Genomic DNA, 14395 nt, shown 5'->3' with positions numbered 1-14395 from the left:
ATGTCTACCCAAGGAGTTGGTCCAACCATCTTTCTCTAAACACTGGAATGTTCGGTTAAGGGAGAGTTTAGAATCCCCCAATGTGCCCAGAGGAGGGATCCGGGAAAAGACTAGAGCTGAATCTGCTTGGAGTTGGGGGCCAGGACAGGACAACCCAGGGCTGGGCTGCTTGTCCTGTCTTGATATCGAGTTCCTCTAGGCCAGGAAAGGTGGTTAGATCCAGCTCCAATACAGAGCTTGGCATTGCGTGTGCTCAATAATTACACACTGCATTCATTTACCTTTTTGGCCCCGTGCCTGGCACAGATCTGGGCACACGGTCAGGTGCCTGGACTGTTTATCCGAATGCTTCATCTTTAATTAACCTCAAGCTCCATCTCAATGCGTCTCATGCCATACTCTGCCCCAAACAGAGGGGAATCTGGCCTGTGTGTTTCTAATTCCTTTACACTTATCTCATTCAAATAGCGCTCTGCACGATCCGTTTGATGTCCAACTTCTGAGCCTGCTTTATAAGTCAGCTAAACCCCTTCCCGCTCAGAAACAGGAAGTCACATTTTTGCCAAGGATAAACTGACTCCAGCCCTGGCCGGGGTCAAGTTCAGTTTAGAGCGTGGTGCCCGTGGGGCTGGACCCTCTGAAGCAGAGCTCCAGGCTTCTGCCGGGTCTCAAGCTCAAACACGTCCACCAGGGCTGAGCTGAAAAGAATTCAGCTGCCTGCCAAGATGCCCCTGGGACCCCTGACCATCCCATGAGCTGCCAGAATTGTACCGTCTCACAGACAGCTGCCAAGCTGGGCATGACGGCACTGGGGCCTATCAGTTGCCACTGTGCCTGCCCGGGAAACCCCTGGTGCAGCTGTGCAGCCCTGGAGAAGTGTCTCCCCTCTCTGGGCCCTATTATTACTCCTGCAGTCACCTGTTAGGTGAGAGGTCCTTTCCGCTCCCCAGTTCTAGGACTCTGTGATCAGTGAGCCACCAGCCTGGCTGGGGTTCAGGCCTGGGAGTCAGCCTGCTGGGTCCTCTGTCTCCTCAGCCACCACCTCAGGGAGCAGAGGGGCTGCACCAGTCTCTCTGAGGCTCAGTTGCCTGCCTGCCCCCACTGGCTGCCCTGCCTCCCTAGGCCCCTGCAGCTGTGCCCCACCCCCAGCCTCTGATTTGGCAGGAAAGCCTCTCAGCAGCTCCAGGATTTAACAAGTCAGGGCACGGGACACGTGGCACATACTGCTGCCAGAGCCCTTTGGCCAGAGGGACCAACAGGAGCCTCTTTGGCTGGAGTGAGAAGCTTGTGCTGGCCCCAGTTTGGGTGAGAACTGCCTCCCTTGTAGCGTGCCTGGCAGAGACCATGGCCGGACGCGGACCAGGAAGCAAGGACTGCTTTTGTATCACACTGATCTGGGGCTGCATCCTGGCTAAGGGACTTTCAGCAAGTCCCTTCACCTCTCTGGGAGTCTCAGTTTCCTCATCTGTGAAACGGGGATAGTCACATCTCCCAGAGCCGATGTGAGGATCAGTGATGAAGTGAGTATGCGAAGTGCTGGCCACGCCGCAGGCTTGGACAAACGGCAGCTCTCATTGCATCTCACTACCACGCGACTCCTGGAGGCCCTGGCTCTAACACTACCGTGTGCCCACCCTGTCCTCCAGCCCAGCTGACTCCACTCAGCCGTGACCTCCACAGCCTCTCCTGCACCCAAGCTGGATTAATGACACCAGGACACAGAGGTCTGGATTCATGTCCTCCCCTCCCTACTTGCTGCATGACCTTGGGCAACCCATCTTGCTCTCTTTGGATCTCATTTAATCATCTGTTACGGGGGCTGGGGACAGCTTCCCTCAGTACCAACATCCCACCCTCCGCCCCACCCCAGCGCTTTGGTCCAAACACTTACCAAGAGCTCTGGAGGGCCTGTTCACAGCCACTCGGGGGTGCAAAATAGCAGCATTGTCTTTCCTAAAGCACCTCCCCAGGCCCTGGGATGCGTCCAGGGGAGGGGAGGACAGTCAGCATTCAGAACTCTGGCTCCCAAATCCAACTTCACAAAAGCTAAGCTTGTCCGTCTGCCCCTCCCTCAGATGTCCCCACGGCGGGAGAAGCCAAACCCAGACCGAGGAGGTGTGGGCCATCCCGGAGAAGCCAGTTCAAAGCCACAGTCCGCATGAAGTCACAGATGTTCCGGCAACCTTGGTTCACTCCTGGCTCTGCCCCGGGGCTAATAAAAGGGTTATAACATAGGCCACATAAAAATAGTTTAATTGGTAGAATAAATACATTTTTCTTTTTTAATATGGACACATATTTTACAAAAGAGCCCCATAGCACTATGGGAAATTAAGATCCTTCTACAAAAAAGAAGATGTAACTTAGGTACAATAAAGCTCTAGTGTTCTAACTGACCCCGCGTGGCCTGCCCTTGAGGTGTTGGGCACACCTGGGAGTGGTGGCAGGAGCTGGGCTGTGGCCGCAGATCCTCGTGTGGCTTGACTGGCTCCTCTGCCTGGGGTGGCCGAGGTCAGGAGGGCCTGAGGCTGTGCAGCAGGAGGGGGGCGGCAATGGTGGCAGCGACGGCGGGGAGGAGGCCCAGGGCAGGACGTGAGCAGCCGCTCGCCGAGCTCGTCGAGCTGCTGGCAGGCCCGGGTGGGTCCTGCTGCTGGAGCTGGTCCGAGAGCTGGAAGGAAGGCTTGGCAGTCCCGGTGCTGTGGGTGGGCTGGAGGGGCAGTGGGGGCGGCGAGGCGGTGGTGCTGGAAGGGAGGAGACATGGTAGTGTGACCCGTAGCCTCATCCTGGGCAGAAGCCTTGGGCTCAGAGGTAGCTTTATCAGATCCATTTTGTTCGTATAGAATGGAGAAGGAAACAAGGGACTCAGGAGAGTGTGCAGGGCAGAGCCACACAGCCAGCCAGGCTGAGCTCCAGAGCACACTGACCCTGCAGTACCAGGCCCCGGGGGCCGCAGGCCTCACGTGTTACCACTCACGGAAGCGGGTCCCAGGCAGAAAGAATTAGTGTCAGGGAGGAGACAGAGCTGGGGCTCCTCGGGAGCTGCCGGCCTCCACACCCGCCTGCACAGGTGCCCTGCCCTCCTGCCGCTCCCCCTGCCAGACCGCGGACACATATAGAGAACAAAGCCAGCAACCCCGCTGTTTCCACCACCCTCGTTGTCATAACTACGATTTATTTGGCATCCACCGTGAGTTCAGCACTTTTCTGGTCCTCTGGACAAACCTTCAAAACAGGTCTCATCACTCCCTTCCCACAAATGAGAAAACTGAGGCTCAGAGAGGGTGTGGGTGGGCAGAGAGGGTACGGGGTGGGCAGGTCACAGAGGAAGCAGGGCGGCACGTCCCTGGGGCAGGAGCCCCGGGATCTGCTTCACTTTGCACAAGCACAGGTGTGTGTAGTGAAAGTTGCAGAAGTTCATGAATTTACAAAAAAAGAATCCAGTTTTGGAGGTAACAGGTGAGAATCTTGGCTCCAGAAAGCCCATGTGACAGACAGAGTGAGACAGAAGGGATCGAAGCAGACAAAGTGAGGAGTGAGCCGGCAGGTGGATCTAAGCCCCCACGCGCGGGCCTTGGGAAGCTGGAGGGAGGGGGCCTGCCGGACTCAGCACCAGGTCACTGCTCAAGCCCAGGAAAGAGACAAATTGGAAATGGATGAACAAAGAGAGAGACAGAGGGCAAGACAGGGACTGAGGAGGGGAGAGAACAAGACCATGGTGTAACAGAGAGGGGCACGAGGACAGAAGTCTGCCAGGAGACCTGTGGACCAGCGGGACAGGCTGAGGGGTAAAGAAAAGGCTGGGCCCAGCAGCTACGGCCAAGCCTGCCCTCGGGGAGCCCTGGCAGGAGGGAGGCAGATGAAGATGCAGATGAAGGCGGAGGAGCCCACAAGCCCTATCACACAGGGGCAGCACAGGGGCAGCGGGCGCACAGAGGGGCCCCTGTCCAGTGCAGGGCCAGGGAGGCCCCCGGGAGAGGGGACACTGCAGCCCTGCCCCTGGGCCAGGCTCTGTGAATGGCACTTGCCATAAATTGACAGCACTACGGGGCAGGGGCAGCTGTTATCCCCGTTGTACTTAGGAAGAAACCGAGGTGCAAAGAGGTTAAGCAACTTGCTCCAGGATGCACAGCAGGGCCAGGATCTGATCTGGGCACACGGTAGGTGCTCCCTTGCAGATGGGTGGGCCTGGCTTGTCCCTCCCTGGTCAGCCCAAGGGCCAGGCTGGTAGAAATGGGGCGGGCAGTCTCCATGGGGTCTGCAGCGTGGTGCCTCCGTGTGGGGCATGCCCTGCTTCCAGTGCTTGCCCTGCTCCCCGATAGGCTGCTCACCCACCGGGTCTCCCTGGGCCGGCCACACTTCCTTAGGCTGGGCCATGAGGTCCTAACCGCTGGCTATAATCACAGTGGCTAGAGCCTATAATCACCACCAAAGCTCAGCCCGTGCCATTGTCCTGCTCGGACACCTCTCGCGTAGGCCTGCTCAGCCTTAGCCTAGGAGCACATCCTGCCTCCACAGGGGCTCAGGCTGGGACCACGGCTTGGGAGTATGCATCCAAAGGGCCTCTGGGCACTGAGTCCTGGCCTGATGTGTCTCAGTAAAGAGACGGGTCCTCACTCGCGGCGCCGTCCTTCCCTCTCTCTGCTACTCTGGTGGTGTCGACCACTGAACCCGTTGAGTCCTCCACAGGTTTTGTCCACCCTGGAGTTGACAGGTGTGATGTGCCATGATCTGTCTTTAGGAGTCTCAGAGGAGATATCGGGAGAGGAGGGAGGATGCAGGGACAGTGTTCCTGAGCAGAGTGTGTGCGTGTGCAACCCGAGGGCTGGGCCAGGTGGCTGCCAGGACCCCTACTCACCCACAGAATGCAGCGTGCTGTGCCTCCCACCTATGCCAGCCTGACCCGGCCTGGCTGCCCTCCCCCTCCATGGCTCTCCCAGCACACGCCACCCTCTCAGCCACACCTGCAGGCTTGCTGCCATTTTCCCCTGGAGAGGCCTTCTTCCATCTGTCCTCCAACCCTCAATGCCACTTGGGGTTAATAAGCTTCCCCCATTTCTCATTGGCTTCACTGTGTCACAGGTCTCTATTTATCGTGCACGGTTCGAATGGGTTTCTATATGTAAAGTGCTCAGAACAGTGCCTGGCACACAGTGCCAGATGCGGTTGGCTATTTTTAGCATCATCATTAGTATTTTTGTGTCTGTGTTTCCCCCACTAATCACATCCTCCATTTATGGAGCACTTACTATGTGCTGGCAGACACTGCTTGCTGCTATCCATGTGTCACTTGATTATGATTTCCATTTCCAAGATGAGGAAACTGGGCTTGGAGAACATTAGTTTCTTGCAAGAGACCGGATGTGCACTGTGGCCGTCCGTCTCCCCAGCCTGAGCCGCGCCATGGTGCTGTCCCTGACGGAGCAAACCCCAGATGCAGAGCCCGTGGCGGGAGCCTCGCCAGGGTCGGAGACTGAGGCCTCATCCGGCCTCTGCCCCTGGAGGGGATCAGGGCCTGCACTGCGCGCGGGTCACTATCTCAGCCCCTTTCCTCCCTTTCTTTTCTAATGAAAAGAAAAACAAAAAACAGAAAAGCAAAAGAACCCCCACACAACACAAGAAGTCCATAAAAATTCCTTCCTAGCAGCTGCCCCATTTCAGCGTGAGCAGTTGGGAAGCTGGGAGGCTGGCTTTAGGGGAGCGGGCTGGTGTGCCCCTGAGGTGTCCGGAGCTGGGGCCCAGGCTGGCCTCGGCCGGCCCCGCCACAGGAAGGCAAGACCAAGTAGGAGTTATGAAAACTACGTCTCACAAGGCGCCCAAAGGCATTTTCTTTCACATTTTGAAAACCAAAGATGAAGCCCCCCTTGGAGCCAGCGCAGGGTTTTTATTGCTTGGAAGGAGTTCCAGGGAAACGGGGTAGGACTGGGGGTGGGCAGAGGACAAGCCCCTCCAAATGCACCCCCCGGCCTACTCTGCTCCCAAAGCTCAGTCCCCCAGTCCAGAGCCCTACCCCCGCCCAACTCACAGTGGGGAAAATTGTCTCATGGCAAAGCAGCCTTGAAGCCAAACCAAACACTGTGAGTGTTCTCAGGCCCCGCAGATGGCTGGCACCAAGGGGCTGAGTCTGCTCTGAGTTGACGGGGACACTTACAGGGGGACGAGCCTCTCCACCTGGGCAGAGGCACAAGTTCTGTTCTAGCCTGTACTACATTCCTGGTTCACTGTGTGACTTCAGGCAATTGCTGTCCTCTAGGCCTCAGTTTCCCCATCTGTACAATGAAGAAGCAGGAATAGACCTATGGGCTTTTAAATGTTTCCAAGCAGCAGAAGCCAGAGTGAGATCTAAGGTGGAAGCCCAAGGCAGAAAGCACAGAGGAGCAAGGCTGGTGCCTGAGACAGTGCCAGCTAGCTCCCTGGAGCAGGGCGGATCTTGACACTAGAAGGTCTCTGAGAACCATTCAGGGCTAGGTTCTGGGGGTCCTGGGCCTTCTGGTCAGTACAAGGGGCTGGAGGGCTATGCCCTGGGTGACATCCTTAGAGAGCGTTAAGGAGATGCAGGGGAGGCCGAGTTTGGGGCACACAGGGCCAGGGTGATGAACGGCCCCGCTGCCTAGGGGGTGGAGCCCTTGATGTGATCGGGCTGGAGGACCCTGTTGTGAGTCTGGTTTGGGGCTCAGCCTCTCTGGGCCAAGCGGGTCAGTTGCAGAGATCCAAGGCAACCAGTGTGCCTGCGGCTCCAGATATCTAGGGCCCCACCAGCCTCCACACCTTTGGCCACATGGTCTTCTGCGCTGGGAATGCCTTCACCCTTCCTCGGGCTCACGAGACCATTTCTGACCAATTCCTTTGCAGGCACAGCGCAGACTGTCTGGTGTGTTTTCAAAGAGCTTCACGGCAGACCAGAGCTGGAAGGGCCTGTCCATCCCTGAGATGGACAGCTGGGGCCCGGAGAGGAGATGGGACTTGCCAAGGTCACCCAGGAGGGCTGAGGCAGGGTCTCTGAACTGTGGCTCCAGGGTTCTCTCAGTGGCACCATACTGGGAGCCATCTGTCCCTGGCTGTGACCCGAGACTCTTCCTGCTCCTGAACCTCACTAGCGCTAAACACAGTGTGTGCCCAACAAGTTCCTGTTAAACTGCAGGAGCTCACAGCACCCACCCAGCGGCTCAGTTAAGGCCCTGGAGCAGCTTCCTGCTGGGGCAGGGGGCATCTCAGCTCGGAGACTGAAAGTCACAGGCACCGGCACGAGCCACACTGTTACCAAGACTTACTGGCATCTGACGCCGGCTAAGAGCTGCACAGGCACCATTTCTCTTAATCTCTAAGCCCCAGAGCAAGTTCAGGGAGGGGCCGGGTTTGAACCCTGTTCTGCCCGAATTTGTCTGTCTTTATTTACTGGGGGATTCTATTTCCCATTCCTCATGGGGCATCTGCTGCCTCTAATCCAATGGGGTCTGGGCCTCATGTGGAGACTCTGACCATCCTGGACCATCCCAGGAGAAGCCCTGGCCATGCTGGGAGGAACCAGAGCTTGGGAGAGAACCTGGAGGCAGGAAGGGCAGGCCAGCAGGAGGTGTGCAGAGCCACATCCACCGGCCCAGGAGCAGGAACTCTGTGTCTCCTCCCCTCTTTAAGCGACCTAGCCAACTGCTCAAACCTCAGGGGAAACAGAGGCCCAGAGGGCAATGACGCCTGGTGCATGTGTGTCCTGCAGCCCACCCCTGCATGGTGGTACCCACCAAGGCCCTGTGTCCCATCTCCGGGCCCTGCTCAGAAGGGCACGTGCCCTGCTCTTCCCTACACCTGCCCACGATGACCGCTTTTCCAGTCGGATGGCCCAGCCCTCTGCTCCCTCATGTATGCCCTACCCCTGCCCTACCAAGGCAGCTGTGGACTTGGAGAACAAGAGCTGGCATGACCCCCAGAGGCAAGTCAAGGCCCTACCTGCACAAAAGGAGAAACTGAAGGTTTGCCATGGGTCCCATGTTGCATAGGAATGTCCTCTGCCCTGGCTTGCCCCCGTCACAGCACTGCCCTGCCCCCGCTTGGCTCTCAGATGGGGGGGAATGCTCGGCCACTGCAGATACATGCTCCGCCCTTTCCATGGGTCCCCATAAATCATCCTGCCACGGGCTGCTGCTTCTCTAAACTTCCTCCGGTGTGTGTTTACATCTCGGGTAATGAGGGGCCGGGGAGGCCAGCTGCTCCAGGTGGTGTCCAGGCCAGGCGTGCGCAGGCCGCATCCCTGCTCTCTCCCTCCTTCTCCCATTCGCTCTGGCAACCTGGAGCAGTCCAGCCCGGATCTGGTCCCCAGGGCCTCCCCGTCTAGAGACAAGAGTGAGGAACTGCAGTCTGTGCAGGTGTACCAGGACAGGGGCGTCTAGAGGTGCTTCGGGGAGGCCAGAGAGGGCGGGAAGGGCAGTCACATGGTGGTGGGTGATGATGGGGAGAGGCCTTACTGTTAGACAGGCCTGGATGACTCTCTGCGTGGTCTCTCCCAAACAAGTTACTTGATCTGCTGGGTCTGTTTCCTTGTGTAAAACCTTCCCCAATTCTTGACAGGGCAGGGGCAGGGGGGACAGGATGAACGTAAGTGCCTGGTATGGTGGAGAAGCTGGACTAATGTCTGCTGGCACCCCAGCCCAAGCAGAGAGAGGAGCGAGGACACAGGTGAGGAGGTGGCCGGGGCATGGCCTGCCGCAGGCTGCACGCAGCGCTGGATGAGCCAGGATGGAGGGAAGGCCCTGCACACGGGTGGAGCAGCAGCGGGTTCTCCTGGCGGTGGTGGGGGCACTGCAGGATCTCAAGCCGATGGCCATGCGTGAGGGTAAGACTCAGGGCCGGGAGACCCGTGGGGACCCTGCTGCAAGATCAGGCGCTAGATGAGCTGGGAGAGGTGACGGTGGTTGGGGAGGGGGGAGGTGGCTCCAGTGGGGTTTAGGAGGAAGAAAATGAGAAAAGTTGGAATGAAATTAAAGCTCTAAGGAAAATCGTTTTGTTAAAAGAGCTACCAGTGGGCCCCAGGTAACCCCCAGAGAGTTCTCCTCTGCTCCCTCTCAGAAAACTGGAAACTTGGGGACCCTGGGAGGGTGCAGTGAGTCCCCCAGGGACAACGGAGGCCATGCCCTGCATCTGAGCCTCTCAGGGAGCACAGGGCCTCAGGGCCTGCTCCCCCAAGAAGCAGCAAGAAACTTTTAACAACCAGGCTGCCCGTCGGTGGAAACTTTCTTCTCCAACCCAACCAGATGGAAGAAAGTTCGCCAAGCACTATTTACCTGTCGGAATGGAGAAGGGGCTCCCCTCTTGCCAAAGAAAAGCTGTTTTCTTCTCCTGAAGTCAGGCTCTGTGTTTCAGAGCTATGTGTTGTGAGAAGGAAGCCGTTTGGAGTCATTTGCAGGAATTTACCTTTCAGACATGGTTAGGGGCTATGGGGCTGTGGCTGGAACTGACAGCCCCGCCTTCTGTCGTCCCATGAGTTGGCCCCACCACTGGCCTGGTCTCCTGGTCCCCTGGCGTGTTGATCAGTGCTCTGAGTGACCAGCCTAATTGGAGCTCTTAATGGGCTGCCAGCTCCTTCATTTGCCCCGAGCCTCCCTGGCAGCCCGTAAGCCCTCCCCGCTGCTGAAGGAAGTGGTTCTTGGTAACTCTATGCCCTGGCTCCTGCTTAGAATGGGGCGGCCCACGCTGGGCGCCTTACCCAAATGTGTCATAGCCAATACAGCTGTAGCAACGCCTCCGCCTCAGGCAGGCAGGGCCGGTGAGGGCTCTGTAGAAGTACAATTCCCAGAAACCCAAGTCAGGTGCTCTGAAACTAATGTCCAAAGGACCAATGAGCTTGCCTCTTACTTGCGGGAAGTCTTTTTAAGGTAGTGCGCACCATGCATTTTATTACAGTGCGCTGGACTATGCGGACCTTTTGTCAATGGCCCAGAGACCTGGCTGTAGGAGACTCACGAAGAGCAAAGTGCAAGAGGCAGCCCCTGATTCCTGTGTGCCCCTGGGCAAGCCCTCTCCCACTCTGGGCCTTGGTTCACCATCTGTAAAGGCAGAGTTGAGTCAGTGTTTCCCAAAGCTGCTCAGAGGAAGCTCCAGGTGCGCATTCAACATACAGATTCCCAGGCTTCTGTCCTGCAGCTTCTAATCCACGAGGTCTGCGGCAGGGCCTGGGAATTTGCTTATTGAACAAGTACCTAAGGTGATTCTCTCCAGGGTTGCTGACGAAAGTCCTGGATGGTGATGTTTAAAGGGTCCAGATACAGACTCTGAGACTCCAAGGGCCACTGCTGGGAGTGTCATGTCCAGGGCTGGGCTACTCTTTCCCTGTGGGTCTCTCCCCAGGACATTCCCAGTGCTCTGGCAACACTGTTCACCAAATATGGAGATTCCTGCCCCAAAGTGGAATCTAGGGAGACTGCAGGCGGAGGTTGGAAGAGAGCATCCTCGTGACAGCAGCAGCTTCGGTGACAGACAGGCCAAGGAGGTGGTGCAGGTGGTGGGAGGGGCGTATAGGAAGAAGACAGAAGGGTCTTAGTACCTTAGGATAATTTCTGTGCCTGCCCATTTTCAACAAAGTTTATCACAAATCCCCCATCCACTTCCAAGACAGAGCCCACAGCATCGAGGGCATCAGTCACCATCTGTCCCATCTCTCTCACCGAGCAGGGTCCCTGCTGTAGCCTCCCTGCCAGGCTTTCAGCCACTCAGAGCTTCAAGGCCCCGGGAGCTCGTGGCTTTGGCATAGCCAGCCGGCTCCATTTCCTTCCGCTTCACCTCCAGTCCACAGGACAACTGGAGCCCACCGTGCACACCAGGGCATCCCAGGAAAGCTGAGTGCCAAGCAGACTTTTGTCCACTGCACCTGAAGGAAGCTTCTATCTCCTCACCTTTAAAATGCAGAGAACTATACTTCCTCTCGTTTTGAGAATACAACTGAAAGATCAAATGCGAACGTGCCATACAAACCTGGAGAGATGACCCCGAGGATCCTCTGTGAATGGGAAGAGCCAGCCTCGTAGCTTCCATGCAGATCCCCACCCACCAGACGTCCTCAGAGTGGGACTGGCCTGGTGGCAGTGTGCTCGGCCGTGGGGGCCAGGGTAGGCTGCCAGGTGCAGGCACCCTTGGCAGACCTGCCCTCCCGCTCACCTGTCTTCGATGCGGACCCAGAGGTCGTTGAACTGCCGCGGCCGCTGGTGTGTGCTCTGCCTCTTGTGCCACTTCCTCTGCCGGCCAAACTCCTCCAGCTGGCTGAGGCTGTCAGGGAGCAGGAGGTGTGGGGACAGGGCTGGATCCTCCTCCTCCTCCTCCGGCGGGGCAGTGGGGGTCGCTGGGGGCACTGTGGGGACGGCGGTAGCTAGTGTTGCTGGGGCTGGGCTCGTCGAGGTCCCCTCAGGAGTGGGTGCTGGGCTTCGGGCAGCAGGGCTGGAGGGGCAACAGCACAAGGAGCACCTGTGTTGGAGCACATCATTCATGTGTGGTGGAGAAAATAATTCAGTGGGAAAGCTGGAGAAATGCCGGGGTGACCCTGCCAGGCCTGGTGACAGTAACCCAGGAAAGCCATTTTCTGGAGCTGAGAGACGGAGCTTTCATATATTTAGTCGACAAATATCTACTGAGCACTTGCCCTGCTCCAGGTACTTTCCAGGAGGTAGGTAGGTACCAGCACGATGGAAACACACACTGCCTCTGCCATCCAGAGCTCACATTCCAATGCGGAAGGCAGAGAGTGACATGGAAGATGTCAGACGGTGGTAACTGCCGAGGATAAAATGAAGCAGACAGGAGCGAGGGCGTGGGGTGGGGTGTGCTGGTCAGGGAAGGCGGTCTCATCACTGGCAGGTGACATGTGAGCCCAGACTAGAAGGCGGGGAGGGAGCAACCCCTGGGCAGGTCTGTGAGGCATATCTGATCTTGGTCGGGGTCTCATTCATGCAACAACTCTGGCTGACGGGCTTTAGGCAAGTTCCTAACTTCGCTGTGCCTCAGTCTCTTGCTCTGTAAAATGGGGATACTGCAGCAAACACTGCAAAAACACACATCGACTGTGCGTGTTCTCAGCGGAGGCAGGACAGTCTCAGGGAGTCAGAGCTGGAGCTGGAGGCAGGTTGACGTGGGTTCATGCCTAGCTCTGCAACGTGCGGGCCGCGTGACTAAGGGCAAGTTACTTCATCAGCTCAGCAGCAGTTGGCTGTGGCACAGGAGTAATAATGCTACCTGCTTCCTTGTCATGAGGATGAAGGAGATGAGGTCTAAGCACAGTGTCTGGCACATAAGCCTTTTTTTGATGTTGGCCAACAAGCAAAGGCACCCGACTGTCAGGCAGGCACCAAAGTGCCATTTGTCACGTTCCATACAGGGACGCACACATGCACCTCTTAGCCTGGGAACATCCTCTACTCTTCTCCCTTTCATTCTTTCCTCTCTGTGGTCCCAACAGAATTCCTTTTGGGGCCCTCTGACCCTGGGAGCAGGATGAGCAGGCAGCTTGCAAGGTAAGACAGCACACCCAAGACAGCGAGTGGCCTGTCTTCCCAGTCCCCTCTCACACTGCACGATGGGCGAGGGGCTTCTCTCTCTCGAAGGAAAAAAGGGCATTAGCTCAGCCTCTCCTCCCCCAGCTCCTATGGCAACCCCAGATTCCCAGGGTCCGGGCTGCCGGGAGATGCGCAGCTGCTGGAGAGATAATTCAAAACAGTCAGACAAAGAGATAGATCTAGGAAGCACCTGTGGCTAGTGACGGCTTTTATTGTCGGAGCCTCCTCGGCATCCTCCGCACCCCCCACCCTGCCAGCTCCCCTGCTGCCCTGTGCAGGAGACTAAGTCTGAGAGCCCCGGAGCAGAGCCTGCAGGGGAGTCGCGGGGGCCTCCTCCTCTGATGCCTGGCTCCCAGATGAATAGGATGTTCACCTGCCTCCCCTGCCCTGGCCATGACAGACACAATGGGCTTCAAGGAGAAGGTCCTTGGGGCTTCGGGGTGAGGGTGAGGGGTGTCCTGAGGGGAGGGAGGGGAACTGAATACACCCTGAGACAAACTGATTAGTGCTAGGCTCAAATGGTTCAGGCAGGAAGAGCAGTCTTGTCATTTTAACCCAGAAGACGAGGAGAGATGCGAGGCTGGGATGCATTCCCCATGTGAGGGTTATAAAGTCCTCTAGAAGTGCCATGGAGCCAGGAGGAGCTAGGAGACTGGTGGCTCAGTGCTTGGAGGACCCCACAAGCCTCGCCTTTCCCTGGGTGACCCAGGCCTCGTCTCCGAAGAGCGAGGTCCCGGTCGTTTCTGAACCCCACCCTCTGAGCGGGTATAAGGTGCGGCTAGGAGCCTAGGGAGGCCCTGGAGCCACATTGCCACTTACACGAGCTGTGTGTCCTTCTGCAAGTGACTTTACTTCTCTGGGCCTTGGGCTCCTCAGTGACAAGGAGGTTACTCATAGTTCCTACCTCACGAGGTGGTTGTGAGGATTCAGCAAGTTAAACGCACTTAGAGCCCAGCACAGAGCGAGCAGCCAATACATACTGCTATGATTGTTCACGCTTCTTTCAAACTCCCGGTTTCGTAACATCAGGGACGGGGGCTGGAATCCCACTGTGGCCACCCCTGTGGCTGATGAGGAAGGTTCCTGCACGAAAGCTGGAGCACGGGCCGTACTGACTCTCCCGGGGCTGCCCAGGACCCAGAGCCCGGCTCTCACGACACTTGGTCCTACTGGCCTGGTGATGGTGCTGGTGCTGTGGACCCACAGAGGGACTGAGCCGGTCCCTGCCCTCAGGCAGTTCCCAGAGTGGGGTGGCTGGGGGGACAGGAAACACTCACGGGCATAGAGGATGGGTGCGCGGCTCTCCGAGCAGAGTGCATGTGCCCTGGCAGGAAAGCCAGGGTGAGGGGCACGAAGGTGGAGAAGGAGAAGGGGGGACTGGCTGTGTGGGGCTTGACCCAGGGGAGCGGCCAGGCCACTGCTCGTCCTCCCATGGCTCCATCTCCACTGAGGGTCGGGGCAGCCACCAAGTCCTCCACGCGTCACTCCCCCAACCCAAACCCACCAGTCTTAAATCCTAAGCGTCTCTCCAGTCCTAACGCTGCCCCCACTCCCACTGCCACGCTTGGCCCCATCGGTACCTCTGGTCAAGGTGGCTCACCAGCTCCTTCCCTGTCTCCTGCCTCCAGCCCAGCCCCTCGCACGCCGTGGCCCCACCTCACCCTAGGCTTCTTCACAGCTCCCCCTGCAGGCCTGAGCAGGGGGCACGGCCAGGCCCAAGACACACCCCCACCCAGGCCCCTGCTGCTCACCTGTGGATGGCCTGCCCTGCAGGTGTGTGGTCCACCTCCAGCCCCGCCTGTCGCAGGATGTCTATGACTGTGTTGTTTCCCAAAAAGTGACCTGGAACACAAGAGACAACACAG

The 14395-nt window shown here is 57.7% G+C and overlaps 1 protein-coding gene across 1 annotated transcript in view; it reads right to left on the bottom strand.

Moving 5' to 3' along the window:
* Positions 1 to 2512: 2512 nt before the first annotated feature.
* TRABD2B (TraB domain containing 2B) overlaps positions 2513 to 14395 on the bottom strand; it is a 215604-nt gene continuing 203721 nt past the window's right edge. The window contains exons 5-7 of the mRNA XM_012648938.1: positions 14282 to 14372; positions 11143 to 11418; positions 2513 to 2741 (exon numbers count right to left, since the gene is read on the bottom strand). Coding sequence (XP_012504392.1) covers positions 2513 to 2741; positions 11143 to 11418; positions 14282 to 14372 — 596 coding nt within the window. The remainder of the gene's footprint in view (positions 2742 to 11142; positions 11419 to 14281; positions 14373 to 14395) is intronic.

The sequence above is a fragment of the Propithecus coquereli genome, unplaced genomic scaffold (assembly GCF_000956105.1).
Source record: "Propithecus coquereli isolate 6110/MARCELLA unplaced genomic scaffold, Pcoq_1.0 Scaffold299, whole genome shotgun sequence".
Lineage (NCBI taxonomy): Eukaryota > Metazoa > Chordata > Mammalia > Primates > Indriidae > Propithecus > Propithecus coquereli.
Note: the sequence above shows the minus strand (reverse complement) of the source record. Positions and strands in the feature narration are given on the sequence as shown.